The sequence below is a fragment of the Taudactylus pleione genome, unplaced genomic scaffold, assembly GCF_031769625.1.
Source record: "Taudactylus pleione unplaced genomic scaffold, aTauple2 ptg000179l, whole genome shotgun sequence".
Taxonomy (NCBI): Eukaryota; Metazoa; Chordata; class Amphibia; order Anura; family Myobatrachidae; genus Taudactylus; species Taudactylus pleione.
Window position 1 is genome coordinate 24,418,377 of NW_028284581.1, and position 16,332 is coordinate 24,434,708.

Genomic DNA, 16,332 nt, shown 5'->3' on the forward strand with positions numbered 1-16,332 from the left:
ACAATAAGAAACTACGCTTCCGAGATGCATTTAGATATTTTTGTCTTGATATCAAGTACTGCTTGTTAAACTGGCTATGTAAAATCTTTCTCATGCATCCTCTCTTATTACTTTCCCTATAATTAATGAATGTTACTTGTCAGGTTTAGTAAAAAAAAACAATTCCTAGTCATTTATGCCACAGATATCCTTCACACAGAAGACAGTCACATAATTCAGAAGTTCCGTTTGGTAGCTATTTGTCAATCATCGCCAGTATAATTGGAGGTGGCTATGCTGTTGATTGAACAAAATACTACTATATGTCATGATGTCTCTTGAAGCTGTCAAGACTGTGTAGCCTATGAAGTACAAAGCAATCTTCAAGTGAATGATGAACTGACTAGGTGCTTCTATGATCGGAACAGAGTTGAAAAGCCTGCTTTTAATTCTTATAAAGAAGAAAACTGAGACTTCGCCTGTCTGTTGTTTTAAAAATGGAAACAAATCTAGAAAATCTGCAATCAATTAGGTGATCTAATTTTTTTATATTTTGATGGCATTCTGTAACATGTAGACAAAATCAGAACAGTTTTCCTTGTGGCATATATTTAAATAGCACATACTGTAGCATACATACAGTATATACAGCAGCACATGCTTACAGAAATAATCATTTGTGTCATTGGGCTCACTAAAGTGTTTCACACCTTTAGAATCATGTTTTATGTCACACACTAGTTAGGAGCCCATCCAAATGACGGGACATTGATGCGCCCGCGAAAAGTCACTTTTCGGTTATCTACGCTCGCCAGTTCGAGGGGCTGCAAGTAGAAATGTCAGCGCTGGCCCGAACGGAGGAACAATCAGACACCATCTAGTGGCCGCCTGCGCGCAACACACCTGAATTCCCCCCATAGAGGTGAGGAGCAGCATTAGCCTTTTATATATATATATATATATATATATATATATATATATATATATATATATATATATAAAATGTTGTAATAACACATCAAAGATTTATCAAAGATCTCATCACATGGGACAAACTACCATTTTCTGCCCTGACCCACCTAAACAAAATAATTATATAAATAAGTGATCAATAAGTGATCAATCGCTGAACCTATTACAGTCAATGGATATGGACAAATCACTTGGAATTCAGACAACATGACTGTATTGCGGAGTTATGTGGCTGAAGTTGACAATCACACTACACAGCAACAACAAATCATCTGTAAAACTCATCTAATTGGGAACAATCTACTACAGAATTTTATGGTTACAATATATATGAGTACAAATGTTCATACACTGTGCATAGCACAAGTTTTTTCATTTCAAACATGGTTTGTTACGCTAAAACATCATAAGAATATTTGGTATACATAGATACCATTTATATTGGCCTACAAAGATACCATTCCTTTTGGCATACATACAGATTTGTATCTTTTTACTGTGGCTTCAGTTGTGCCAAAAAGCCCCTCTTAGCGCACCAGGTTCACTGCGTCTCTACCACGCAGAGCATCTTTTCGTTCAAAATGTATCTGTCCACTGGGGTGTACGACATTAGTACATATGCGTGTACGAATCTGTGTGTACGACGGAGTCTGAATACGTGTAAAAAGAGTATGGATGCAAGCAGCCACAGCTTTTCCTCATGCCAAGTTACGTTGTGTTTCATCTGCGACTTTGTATATGTGTAAACCAATTCCTGGGCAGTTAAAGTCACAGTCGTGTCTCTAGTACACTGTAGGCGGCTTTTCTCGGCATCTGCGAAGTGACTACAATGCAACATTGAAAGAAATATACAGTACACTACTTGTCTCAGGGCGCCAGAGTCACTCCTGACATCTCGCACCATATGGTGTAAAGACACCCAGTGTATGAGGACACATACCATTCCTTTTGGCATACACATATACTGTACCATTCCTTTTGGCATACACATATACCATTCCTTTTGGCATACACATATACTGTACCATTCCTTTTGGCATACACATATACCATTCCTTTTGGCATACACATATACCATTCCTTTTGGCATACACATATACCATTCCTTTTGGCATACACATATACTGTACCATTCCTTTTGGCATACACATATACCATTCCTTTTGGCATACACATATACCATTCCTTTTGGCATACACATATACCTTTCCTTTTGGCATACACATATACTGTACCTTTCCTTTTGACATACACATATACCATTCCTTTTGGTATAGACATATACCATTCCTTTTGGCATACACATATACTGTACCATTCCTTTTGGCATACACATATACCATTCCTTTTGACATACACATATACCATTCCTTTTGGTATAGACATATACCATTCCTTTTGGCATACACATATACTGTACCATTCCTTTTGGCATACACATATACCATTCCTTTTGGCATACACGTATACCATTCCTTTTGGCTTACACATATACTGTACCATTCCTTTTGGCATACACATATACCATTCCTTTTGGTACAGACATATACCATTCCTTTTGACATACACATATACCATTCCTTTTGGCATACACATATACCATTCCTTTTGGCATACACATATACTGTACCATTCCTTTTGGCATACACATATACCATTCCTTTTGGCATACACATATACCATTCCTTTTGGCATACACACATACCATTCCTTTTGGCATACACATATACCATTCCTTTTGGCATACACATATACTGTACCATTCCTTTTGGCATACACAGATACCATTCCTTTTGGCATACACATATACTGTACCATTCCTTTTGGCATACACATATACCATTCATTTTGGCATACACATATACCATTCCTTTTGGCATACACATATACCATTCCTTTTGGCATACACATATACCATTCCTTTTGGTATACACATATACCATTCCTTTTGGCATACACACATACCATTCCTTTTGGCATACACATATACCATTCCTTTTGGCATACACATATACTGTACCATTCCTTTTGGCATACACAGATACCATTCCTTTTGGCATACACATATACTGTACCATTCCTTTTGGCATACACATATACCATTCATTTTGGCATACACATATACCATTCCTTTTGGTATAGACATATACCATTCCTTTTGGCATACACATATACTGTACCATTCCTTTTGGCAAACACATATACCATTCCTTTTGGCATACACATATACCATTCCTTTTGGTATAGACATATACCATTCCTTTTGGCATACACATATACCATTCCTTTTGGTATAGACATATACCATTCCTTTTGGCATACACATATACCATTCCTTTTGGCATACACATATACCATTCCTTTTGGTATACACATATACCATTCCTTTTGGCAAACACATATACCATTCCTTTTGGCATACACATATACCATTCCTTTTGGTATAGACATATACCATTCCTTTTGGCATACACATATACCATTCCTTTTGGTATAGACATATACCATTCCTTTTGGCAAACACATATACCATTCCTTTTGGCATACACATATACCATTCCTTTTGGTATAGACATATACCATTCCTTTTGGCATACACATATACCATTCCTTTTGGTATAGACATATACCATTCCTTTTGGCATACACATATACTGTACCATTCCTTTTGGCATACACATATACCGTACCATTCCTTTTGGCATACACATATACCATTCCTTTTGGCATACACATATACCATTCCTTTTGGCATACACATATACTGTACCATTCCTTTTGGCATACACATATACCATTCCTTTTGGCATACACATATACCATTCCTTTTGGCATACACATATACCATTCCTTTTGGCATACACATATACTGTACCATTCCTTTTGGGATATACATATACCATTCCTTTTGGTATACACATATACCATTCCTTTTGGCAAACACATATACCATTCCTTTTGGCATACACATATACCATTCCTTTTGGCAAACACATATACCATTCCTTTTGGCATACACATATACCACTCCTTTTGGTATAGACATATACCATTCCTTTTGGCATACACATATACCATTCCTTTTGGTATAGACATATACCATTCCTTTTGGCATACACATATATTGTACCATTCCTTTTGGCATACACATATACCGTACCATTCCTTTTGGCATACACACATACTGTACCATTCCTTTTGGCATACACATATACCATTCCTTTGGCATACACATATACTGTACAATTCATTTTGGCATACACCTATACCATTCCTTTTGGCATACACATATACCATTCCTTTTGGCATACACATATACTGTACCATTCATTTTGGCATACACATATACCATTCCTTTTGGCATACACATATACCATTCCTTTTGGCATACACATATACTGTACCATTCCTTTTGGCATACACAGATACCATTCCTTTTGGCATACACATATACAGTACCATTCCTATTGACATACACATATACCATTCCTTTTGGCATACACATATACTGTACCATTCATTTTGGCATACACATATACCATTCCTTTTGGCATACACGTATACCATTCCTTTTGGCATACACATATACTGTACCATTCCTTTTGGCATACACATATACCATTCCTTTTGGTATAGACATATACCATTCCTTTTGGCATACACATATACTGTACCATTCCTTTTGGCATACACATATACCATTCCTTTTGGCATACACATATACCATTCCTTTTGGCATACACATATACCATTCATTTTGGCATATACCATTCCTTTTGGCATACACATATACCATTCCTTTTGGAATACACATATACTGTACCATTCATTTTGGCATACACATATACCATTCCTTTTGGCATACATAGATACCATTCCTTTTGGCATACACATATACTGTACCATTCCTTTTGGCATACACATATACTATTCCTTTTGGCATACACATATACTGTACCATTCCTTTTGGCATACACAGATACCATTACTTTTGGCATACACATATACCAATCCTTTTTCATGTCAAGAAACTAACAATGCAACATTTAATTCTACATTATTATAAAATTATTCCAAACAGCAAAACAAATGTGTGCACAGCTAGAAATGAAGGCCTTAGTGCAAAAAATTTTAAAATCCAAAAGGTAGTTAAAACAACAAAATACAGTCCTAACAATAGGGAAGTTATTCTACTTTACTGGTAGCAGTAAACTGCATTTTCTATGACTGGGCTGACCTCCCTGTGGCCTTGATGTAACATCCTTGAATATGTCCATTACACTGCAAGCTTCTGTGGACGTTCAGATGATACTATCGTTATGTAAAGAAGGTCTGCATAAACATTATCAGAAATTTTATTTTTTCAACCAATAAATCTAGCGCATTTGTTATAATATTCTTTTTAATACTCTATATACCTGTACATCATATTATCAGCAGTACCGACAATGTCTGAAATTAATATTGTATATATCTGGACCACAAACAAAATTTCCAATTTAAACAAGCATAAAAAGTAATGTATTAAGGGACATAGGGGTCAATTCAGAGATGTACGCTAACCCGATGGTTAGAGCATATCTCCGATTGTAGCCGTTCTGTACACGTGCAGTATGGGTCTGCAATCCTGCAAGTGATTGACAGTCTGCTGACGTTTCTTGGTGGGGAGGGGGCGGCGACGGCTTCTGTTTCCCAAAACATAGGTGTGTCGTCACCGTTGGGGGTGGAGGAAGAGGCCAGGATCTCCGTCGGCAGATGGAGATTTCCTGGCCTCTTTAGAGAAACTGCGATCGCCGGCTTGACTGACGCTATGATCACTCAGCCGGCAGAGGATCACGCAGATATTCCGATACTGCATCCATGGACGTAGCTCGGAACGTTAATGTATGCAGGAGGCGTGATGCCTTCTGCTGCATTACCATAATAGTGCCATCGCAGTTGCTACCAATGGAAGTAGCTGCGATAGTAATCGCATCGGAGCTTGAATCACCCCCATAATGTATATTGTTTCATTACACTTCAAAATTATATTTCCTTAATAGGTTAAATAACATTTATCCTACAGACCAATAGTGTATCTTATTTTGACAATTCTGTTGGTACATATTAGTATTAATTATTGTAGGCAACATAAATGTTAGAATATAGACAGAGGATGACATAAGTTATAGACACAGTGTTAACTTCTGCATCCATAGCAAAAGCAAAGGTAAGATGAAATGACCAACCTGTGTGCTGTCTCCGATGCTTAGTAAGGGCATGACGGGTCCCACCAGCAAAGCCACAAAGGTCACACAAGAACGACTTCTCGCCTGTTGCAACAATAAACAGATGTGGGATTGTAGAGGTCACAGATCGTTAAAACATATCTATCAAGGCTTTCAGGGTTACTAATTCCTCCAATCAAATGTTTCCATGTAAATATGTCAAATGGGAATGAAATTACCACTGCGGTTTATTGACTGTGATAAAATCTGAAAAGCACCACTGAACATAATTACATACTTGTCAGACCCATAAAAATTAGCTTTATTATCAATGGAATGGTTTTGTACAACTTCATTTCTGTTAGATGCCTTCCAGATGGGGCTGCTTTATGCACTTGAACAGTTTTTATGCATATCCTGATTTTTTTTCCTTTTCATAATTCCCATACATCTGGCCTTTCTGAGCACACTAAATATTACCTAAAATGTAAAATACAAAAACATTATACTATTACATATTGCATTTACTAGTATGATATGTTTGTACATGTTATTAGTTACTTTTATATTTTGCATTGTGCTCGTTTCACAAATAAATGAATTTTCATTGTTTGTCATTAGAGATGTGCGGTTCCGTTCTCCAGAAATCCGAATCCACCCGAATTTTGTGAATCCAGGTAAATCCGAGTCGTGGTTTTATTCTCCTGAGGAGATCTGGGTAAATCCCGGTCGCAGTTCTGATCTTTTTGCGGTTCGGAATTCGAGTTTTAAATACGAATTTCGGGTTTTGGATTGCATAAATTACATGATTTTAGCGGTTTTTAAAACTTTTTATCTATTTTTTATTTAAAAAATTCAGATCCAAAACCAAAACCCTTGAGGATGGTTTGCAAAACCCAAACCAGATCCAAAACCTTGAAGGCGATACAGATCCAAAATCAAAACACGGGGGTCAGCGCACATCCCTATTTGTCATAATGGGCTGGATGATATTATAATACTACAAGTATTTCAAAAAAATATAAAAGAAAAAAAAAACAGATCCACTATTTGAAGCATCCCAATGTCCAGTGCAGAGAGGCATTCTTACTTCTCTTGTAATGCTACTGTTACCAGATAACACTCAGTTTATACCCCTGGGAGTTCAATCCTCCAAATACAGAAGTCCATGTGATTGCACAAACCAGAGCCGTAACTAGACTTTTTGGTGCCCTGTGCCAGAAATAGCTTTGGCGCCCCCCTATTTTTGAAATAGGGACATAAGATGAAAACACCCCAAAAAAGGGCCATGGCCTCATGGGGAAGGGCCAGGGAAGAGATAGGGGAGTCCAGGAGATGCTGGGGATAAAAAAAGAGGAAGTTACATGTGAGAATGATAATAAACAGAAAATTGACAGGTCCAAAAAGTGCTCCCTGCCCTGCGGTGCCCTGTGCCATGGCACAAGTCGCACTACCCTAGTTACGGCCCTGGCACAAACCACATAACAGTATTTGAAAATGATCAGGTGATATGTTGATTGGACAGAAGCTGTCACTCAGTTGGGCGCGGCCTGGACTTAAAGGTTAAATTGACAGCTTTTAAAATGTGCTACAGGCTCTCTGTTACCCAACAGTCCTAAGCATTCAACTCCTTTGCAGGGGCAGAACAATGGGAGACAATGGAGGCGCCTGCCGTCGTGCTCCAGCATTGAAAGGGTACCTCCTGCATTGTCCACAATACATTCACCCCACTTAGGGCTGTAGCTATGTACCCGGAGTGTACTATAACGGCCGCCCAATACATGGCACCTCTTCCTGGCACCTGATAAGCCGCCATACACTAGAGGAGAGCTCAGTGTCAGACCGTCATCTGCCGCCTGCATCTATCTATAGCCTGTCCCTGCTCATTAGTGTCACCGCCCCTCATCAGCTTCTTTTGTTAGTGTGACACTTCCGGTGCCCTCCTCACTCACAACTCTCTGTCTCACTCCTCCCTGGCGGCTTTTTCTGCATGCGAAATGCTACATTACAGTGTCAGCGGCTGTGACGGGGGGCACCAAATTATAACTTGCCTCCGGATGTCTGGGATGAACTTACGCCACTGCTCCTTTGGGATCAAGTTGCAATGCTATTGAATACCTCACAACCATCCCGCTTTTTGTAAGACAGACCCAATTTTGAAGACTGTCAAATGATTAGGACATATGTCCTAACTTGCAGGGGTTTTGGTGAGTATTGCACTGGAAGCAGGTGTTTTCACAGTGTGTGGCACAAATAAATCATACAGGGAATTATTAGATTCATAAGGCACTACAAGGTTCTGCAGAGCAGACAGGGTATACATAGTAAGACACACAGTTACAAGCATATACATAAATTGTCCGTATATAAGCATATACTATAATGGCATAGTCATGAAAGATGTAGTGGCGATTAATGAATTAAGAGGACGGGTGGCCCTGCTCTTGAGAGCTTACATTTCAAAGCGAGATGTAAGAGTGGTGGCGTGAGGAGATACAAATAGGCTAATGCATCAGGGAGTAGGTAGGGATTTATTGGTGGCCCAGTAGGCTTCAGTGAATAAGTGAGCTTTAAAGCAGCATTTGAAAGAAAGGAGGCTGAGGATGGGTCTGATAGTGACAGGGAGAATGTTACATAGATTATCGGCAGTACAGGAGAAGTCCTGGGGTTGGGAGTGAGAAGTGGTGATCAATAAAGAGAAGAGATGGAGGGAGGGAGTGTGAAGGGAAAGTAAGTTGGACAAGTAGGTAGGAAAAGAGAGGGTGAGAGTTTTGTGCTATAGTTGAGGGTGATGTGTTCAAATTAAATGATGAAGGGGATAAGGAGCTAGTTAAGGGTTTGGCAGGATGGGGAGGCAGAAGCAGAGACGTATGAAAGACAGGAAGAAAGATCAGTTGAGCAGCAACATTAAGGAGAGATTGAAGAGAAGAGCGGTGGGTGAAGGAGATTGCAAGAGAAGGTTGCAATAGTGAAAGTGACAAATAAGGAAGTGGACTAAAGCCAGGTACACACTAAACGATATGTCGCCCGATCCGGCGAATCGGAGTGACATATCGGACACACTCTCTAGTGTGTACCCGCTGTGCATGCAGGTCCGAAGAGCCAACGGGTGTTCCGGCAGCGGCAAGTGCATATACACTTGCCGATGTCGGGAGCGACAGAGGAAGCCATGCTGCATTCAGCAACATGGCCTTCCCTGACGATGTCGCCCTTCGCTGACAATGTCACCCTTCAGACTGGCATGCAGGTCCGATGGGCAATGTTGCTGACGATGCGCAGGAGCACGCATCGTCAATGACAACGAGGGTACACACTAGACGATGTGCCTGATATATCGTCTGATCTGCCCGGATCGGGAGACATATCGTCTAGTGTGTAACCGGCATTAGAATTGGATATCATCAGCACAAAGATAGTACTGTAGATTGAAGGAGATGATACATTTACCAAATTAGGTGTAGAATGAAAAACATAGGGGGATAAGTACAGAGCCTTGAGGGTACCCTATATTAAGAACCAAGAGAGGACTATGGGGGTCATTCAGACCCGGTCGTTAGCGGCGATGCGCTCGGACCGGGTCGATGGCCCCCCACAGAGCATGCGCACGACGGCGCCGTCGTGCGCATGCGTGAGACCCGCTACGACCGACAGCGCCAGTCGTAGCGGGTCTCGATCCAAAGGGGGCAAACTGTCGATGTTGATTGACAGCTCGCCCTGTTTGGAAGGCGGGCCGGGGGGGTGGCAGCCCAAATGGGGGCGTTCCCATGGGAACGCCTACCGTTTGGGGGCGGCCCTACTGACATCACTAGTGAAGTCAGTGGAGAGCTTCCGGCTCAGACAGAGCCGAACGCTCTCCGGGGCTTACGACAAGGGAGACCCTACCCTAGGGTCTCGTCGTAAGCCCCGATGGTCGCGATGGTCTTGATCATCGCGACCATCACCTTAGGCGGTCGCAAGACTGTGGGTGTTAACCCACAGCCTTACCACCGCAAAGGAGGACGTCTTGAAAATTCAAGAGGTCCTCCCCTCATTCAGACCGACCGCACGCTCTGTGTGACCGGCTCTGAATGAGGTCCTATATCTCAAAAGATGAGTGACTGAAAACAGGGGAGAAAAACAACATGGTCCACAGTGTCAAACACTGCTGAAAAGTCAATAAGGATGAGGACAGAAAAATGACCCTTGGATTTTTAGAGAGTAGGTCGTTAGTGACTTTGGTCAGGTAATTTTTCTGTAGTGTGCAAGGGATGAAAGACAGATTGGAAAGGTTTAAATAGGACATTTTCACAGAGGAATGTGATAGGGTGTGTGTAAAAAAGACTCAAGTGTTTTGGAATAAAGGGAAGGAGAGAAATAGAATGGCAGCTTGACAGAGAGATGGGGTCAAGAGAGGGTTTGTTTCTCTTTCTACACACACATCCTGCTGACCACAGGACAATATTAAACAGTGGGACTAGATCATAAACTCCATCAAGAATTGGGCCTTTTCCAAACTGTAACACTTAACTTCATGTTCCAAATTCCTATTTCACTATACATTGAAAGCTTGCGAGCAGGGTCCTCTTACCTCTCTGTCTATTACAGGATGAGTCTCCCATATCCAAATATTCCGAAATACGGAAAATTTTTAGCATGTCTGAGATAGTGAAACTTTTGCTTTTTGATGGTTCAATGTACACGAACTTTATTTAAGCCACACAATTATTGAAAATATTGTATACAATGACCTGCAGGCTGTATGTATAAGGTGTATATAACACATAAATGCATTCTGTGTTTAGATTTGGGTCATATTCCCAAGATATCTCATTATAGTATGCAAATATTCCAAAATACGGAATATTCCGATATCCAAAATACCCCTGGTCCCAAGCATTTTGTATATGGGAGACTCAACCTGTATTAACCAGTCTTGTTATATTACTGCTTTGTTCTCAATTGCAAACTGCAACAGATTATGCTGGCACTATATAAATAAATATTAATAAATAGTGGGTAGATTAAGCAACAGTGTTTGAAGAAAGCTACAATATGTGGGGAACATACTTTATGAAGGTGGACAGATTGTATAGATGCTAGCGATAGTTAAAATTACAAAGATGTACACAGTAAAACTTAAAATGTTGTTAAGTGCAGTGATGGAACAATATGACTCACAATGCTGGTTAGACCAATGGTGGTATACAGAGGGGCTCAGTGATGGCCAAAATAAAAGCGCACACGGGTATAACTGGCTTGTGTGTGTACATGCCTGATCTGTGCTATCTGTAAATGTGTGCCGGTGGGTGTGCATGCCTGATCTGTGCTATTAATTACATATCTGTAAATGTTTGTGCGTGTGTCTATGTATCACCTGTAGCATTATTATTTTTGCCTAAAATGTTGGTCACATTTTTTTTTATATGTGAACAGACCCAACCAAACAATAATTCACACTAATTCATGTTTGGACACACATTATTATTTACCCTTATTCCAAATGTTTCTAAAGACGTGGGACAACGTACTGAGTAGCTTCTTATTTTTGTGAATATTTTACATGAATCAAGATGTCTTCTTTATTTCATATGATGATGGTCAATGTTCATATGAAAAGGTTCTCCTACCCTGGGGCGAAGCTATGGTATGAGCCCCAGGAGACTCTGCTCTGATGAGACTACAATTTGACAGCTGGGCCTGACCTCACTACAATGGTTTTTATGTTACCCAAACAATTTATTACTGCCAAGACATTGTGAACGGCATGGAAAGACTGGAAAATATGGCAAATTTAAAGAACCTTTGTTTAGGGATAGAAATTGCTTTGGGCTAGTTGTGGGTACTTTTATTACGACACTTGTAGCCTTGAAATTTCTTAGACAGACCAAATGAATAATTGCTTTAGGTAACCACATAGACAGGATGGAAAGAGTTTTTTTCTTAATATCTTGAATTAGTTTCAAGTGTGCCATTTTGCATTCAAATGTAGAAAGACACGGAAACCAATCCTTTATATTCTATTAGAAAACAGCCACTGTCCCCTTTCTCTCATTATGGTGCAGACTACAAGACCTAACAACAAAAATCTATATTATTGATCTAACCAAGTCTCCACAATTATTCTTTAGAAGGAAACACCGACGATAAATTACATCTGCACTGGCTTTTCATCTGCGGTTCGATATAAGTGATCTCTCAGGGCAAGCTGGAGACCTTAAATCGTCAACACCCTTGTCACAGGAGCTAAAGAGAGCCGGCCTCCCACCAACTGCTTGGGATATTTCTCTAGGAAAAACTTTTCACCTAGAATCTTCTCTGAATCACTGTAGAATAATTGGACCATTTTTTACTTACCTTCATTCTGATTAATTATAAGGTTTTATGTACTGAAAGTTAAATACATGCTAACAATATCCAGGACAGTAAAACGGGAATCATAGAATATTCCAACATATCTGTGTTACTGTTACAATGAAACTCTGCAACTACAGATGAGCAAAATCACATCGAAACTTTACACAAAGGGATGCAAATTGCAGGCCATACAATTGTTAGTTTCAGTTTTTGCTGCACTATTATACTTTACACTTGTAAATCTGCATTTAGCTGAATGTATTATCTATATATACAGTTAGGACATTGGTCTATCCATACTGCTTTGTGGTGCATTGGTGTATGACTAACACCTAAGGCCAAATCCCACCAGTGAAACGCGCAGAATTTTGAGGCCAAATGCAGACAGAAGTGATTATTGTCCTGAACCGATTTATATATTTAGCCCTCTAATTGCAGGAAGGGTTGGGTGGGGGGGGTAAGTGGTTCGGTTCTACTCACTCTAGCTATTGGAACACAAAAAAAATTTAACTGCTGCAACAGAACCTTAAAAACATTCAATTCATGAATAAAACAGAGAAACCGAGAAGTAAAACTGGCATTAATACAATCACAGAAAAGAGGACAAAGAAAGCAGGAAAGGAGGTAGAGAGATTGCAGAGCTGGTTAGAAAGCAAGACAAGAACGTTTATCTCCTAGACTAAAATAAGGCACCATAAAGATTCAATTTTCATTTACAGCTGCAAGAACTACAAGCGGATGTTTCAAAGTGGACGATGTCTGCTCCCGCAATGTTTATGTTAATGGTGTTTGGTAAAACATCTTTGTTTTAATTAAAAAACAAAAGTATTACTTGCCTATAAATGAGTTTTATATATAACCAAGAAGATAATGAACACATAATTTCTAAACAGACCTGTGTGAGTCCTGTAATGATCTTTCATGGCAGAGGCTGTGAGAAAAGAATAATGGCATGTGGGCCAGGTACATTTAAATGGTTTTTCGCCTGTGTGTAGCTTCATATGGTTGTTCAGGGCCCATCTCTCTCTAAAACTTCTATCGCAGAGGTTGCAGGCAAATTTCCTAAACGAATACAGGAAAGAAAAAGGTATTTGTAAGACGTAAGCATTGAAAAAAAATACAAGCGGATATCGAGAGACACATTTCTAAGCCTGAAAAAGGACAGAGTCTTCTAAAAGCTAAACCTTGGTAAATGCAGTGCCTTTGCTGAGGAGAATTGCAGCCTAAGTCTGTCATGTCTGTATAACCAGGCATTGATTTTTCTGTCGAGGCCTGGCACGTCAGCCATTTATTCTCCGCTTTGCGGTTGGGCCCAACGGGTTTGAAAAATTCTGTTACAGTCCAGTCGCCCCTGAGGCAAATGTGAGAATAGATTTCACCTGTACAGACCTATACCACTTATCCAGGGCATGTGCTGTCAGAGCAAAGGCTAAATGAAAAGCTATCTGTCCAAGAGCGCTCAGACAGCCAAGCGGTGCTAAATGCTGTACTGTGATGAAATACATCTTTCTACACCGCCACATTTAACCCTTCTGTCATAGAGAGGGGGGAAGCAATATACTGCAGGTCATTACAGCTCCTGTAGGTGTCTCATACGAGTTTCTTATCATTTCACAAATATTGGTTTGGCTTCATCTATACTTTCATTAAAGATACACAATGTATCATGAGTACATTAAATGCCGGTTTTATATATGTCTTTTTTTTTTCCATAGGTTTTTAGTGAAAAATAAGAGCATGCTGCACAAAAGAATATAATGTACCTGCATATTAATATTTTATAGTAAGAGAGATCAGTGGCAAATAAATATTCAGATGAACAGTTAAAATAATTTTATTTCTGAAAAGTAAAGGTTACATTTGTAGCTACCATTTGCTATAAGCAGATTATCACTTCTGTCCTGTTTTACCAAACACAGGGCCTGATTCAGAGCCGCTCGTAAGCGGACGCTCGCTCGCTCCGAGCGATGTTTGCACATCTGCGCATGCGTATGGGTCGTAATGCGCATGCGCCAACCAGTCATTGCAGTCGGAAATCGTGCGCTCGCAAAACAGCGAGGGGCTGCTAATTTGAGTGACAGAATGAGCCGTTTGTGGGTGGTAACAGGGGAAGGTGCTTGAAAACAGGGAGTGGAGATCCGAACGCAGGCGTGCCAAACGGTCAAAACGGGCGTTTAATGGGTGTGCATAATTAACAAAGAAGCGTAAACCCTACCACAAGCACTGCGAGCAGTTCAGACGCCTTTCGATGTACTCGATTAATCTAATAAATAGCGGAGATGACATATGATGCGAATGGCCAGGGGGCGTCTTTACAAAATAGCGAGCGCATGTTTCGTTCGCTTGCTCAGACATAGAGGCGTCAACAGACCGCAAAGAGCGAGCGCTCAATTTAAATAGCCGGTCCCTTTTTCTGAACGACCGTTCGCAAATAGCGTCCGGCTCTGAATCAGGCCCACAGTGTATTAGGACACATACATTGCTCAGCCAGCCACAGAAACTAGGCATAGTCACATGCTCTGACGTGCACTCTCCTCACTATGTCTGTTTATTACTATAAGGTATCTACTTATCTGTCCTAAATGCGCCCGTCTTCTCCCTGCCAATGCCGCCCTTCACTTTACCAACCAGAATAACCATGCAAGCCCCTGGCAGTGGAAAATGTAGAGAGATGGCCAAGCTGCACTACAATAGCCACAAAACCAACTATTTTTATGTGAGGGGGCAAGTGAGGTTTTTAGATTAATTTTCATTTAAATGAAAGATGCCATATGCAGGGTTGCTCTTAAGGGGGGGGGGGAGGTGGGACACATGTCAAGGAGCCTACTGGCATGCCCATCTGTCTCCACCATTTTTTTATACATATAATTCCACCTCCACGTTGGGCTGGTACGTGGGGATGAGGAGTGCCAATTAGCACTTCTGTGTTCTTGCTTTCTAGGAGTAAAAGTCTAGGTATACAAATAAATCAGGTGCACAAAAAAGGCCTGAAAAAAGAAAGCAGGAAGAGGAATGAAAGTAAATAAAGAAAGTTCTAGCTACTCAACACTCACATGATCAGGTGTTAATGCAGAGCCACCACAATAGGAGGCTTAGTCTCCAACACAAATACAGAGGTCGCAAACTGAAACAGCTATTCTTGAAGTTAGGAACGTGATGAAGTTTGGACCTTAGTGATCCTGGATAGTGGCTATACAAAATTGCTTACTCAATTAGGAAAAAGATTGTTTGGAAAGGGTTTTCTGAAATTAATGTCAGATTGAAGCATGCAAGAAAAATACCTGGAGGTTCACAAAACACCATCTTTATGCAAAGTGTTCAAGTAGCAAATATGTTAAACGGGATTGGTTAGTTTGGAGTGAGAGTCAGAAACAGATTTGCTGCTGATGTTTGCTTGTCCATGATGCCAAAAAAAGAACATTTCCAGACTAACCAACAATGACAAAGGTTTTGATTATTCAGCAATATTTGTATGACATACTTTTTGAACATGAGAAGAGTTTGATACAGCAAAATAGTAATGCCTCCTGGAGACATCTTGAGAAACTTGGCTGGTTTTGGCATAGATATTTTAATTAGAGGCAAAAATAGAAAGAACAGGAATATTTCTGAGAGCTGCTGAAAAAGCTTCTAGATGTAATGTTGTCTTCAGCTTGCAGAAATTATTTCGAAGGAGCCGCTCAAAACTAGGATAGAAAAATAATGGAAATCATTTTGTGGGCTGAATCAGTAGACAGAGAAAGTAGATTACCAAATCTACAAATCGGTGTCAGCAGTGAAGCATGGTTGCAAATCTTTAAAGACAAACTATAGTGACTTACCTCTGATCAACTAAAGGTAC

At 40.1% G+C, this 16,332-nt stretch overlaps 1 protein-coding gene across 1 annotated transcript in view; it reads right to left on the bottom strand.

The window, feature by feature from the left end:
- ZNF407 (zinc finger protein 407) overlaps positions 1 to 16,332 on the bottom strand; it is a 626,800-nt gene that overhangs the window by 211,797 nt on the left and 398,671 nt on the right. The window contains exons 5-6 of the mRNA XM_088475920.1: positions 13,387 to 13,553; positions 6,180 to 6,263 (exon numbers count right to left, since the gene is read on the bottom strand). Coding sequence (XP_088332046.1) covers positions 6,180 to 6,263; positions 13,387 to 13,553 — 251 coding nt within the window. The remainder of the gene's footprint in view (positions 1 to 6,179; positions 6,264 to 13,386; positions 13,554 to 16,332) is intronic.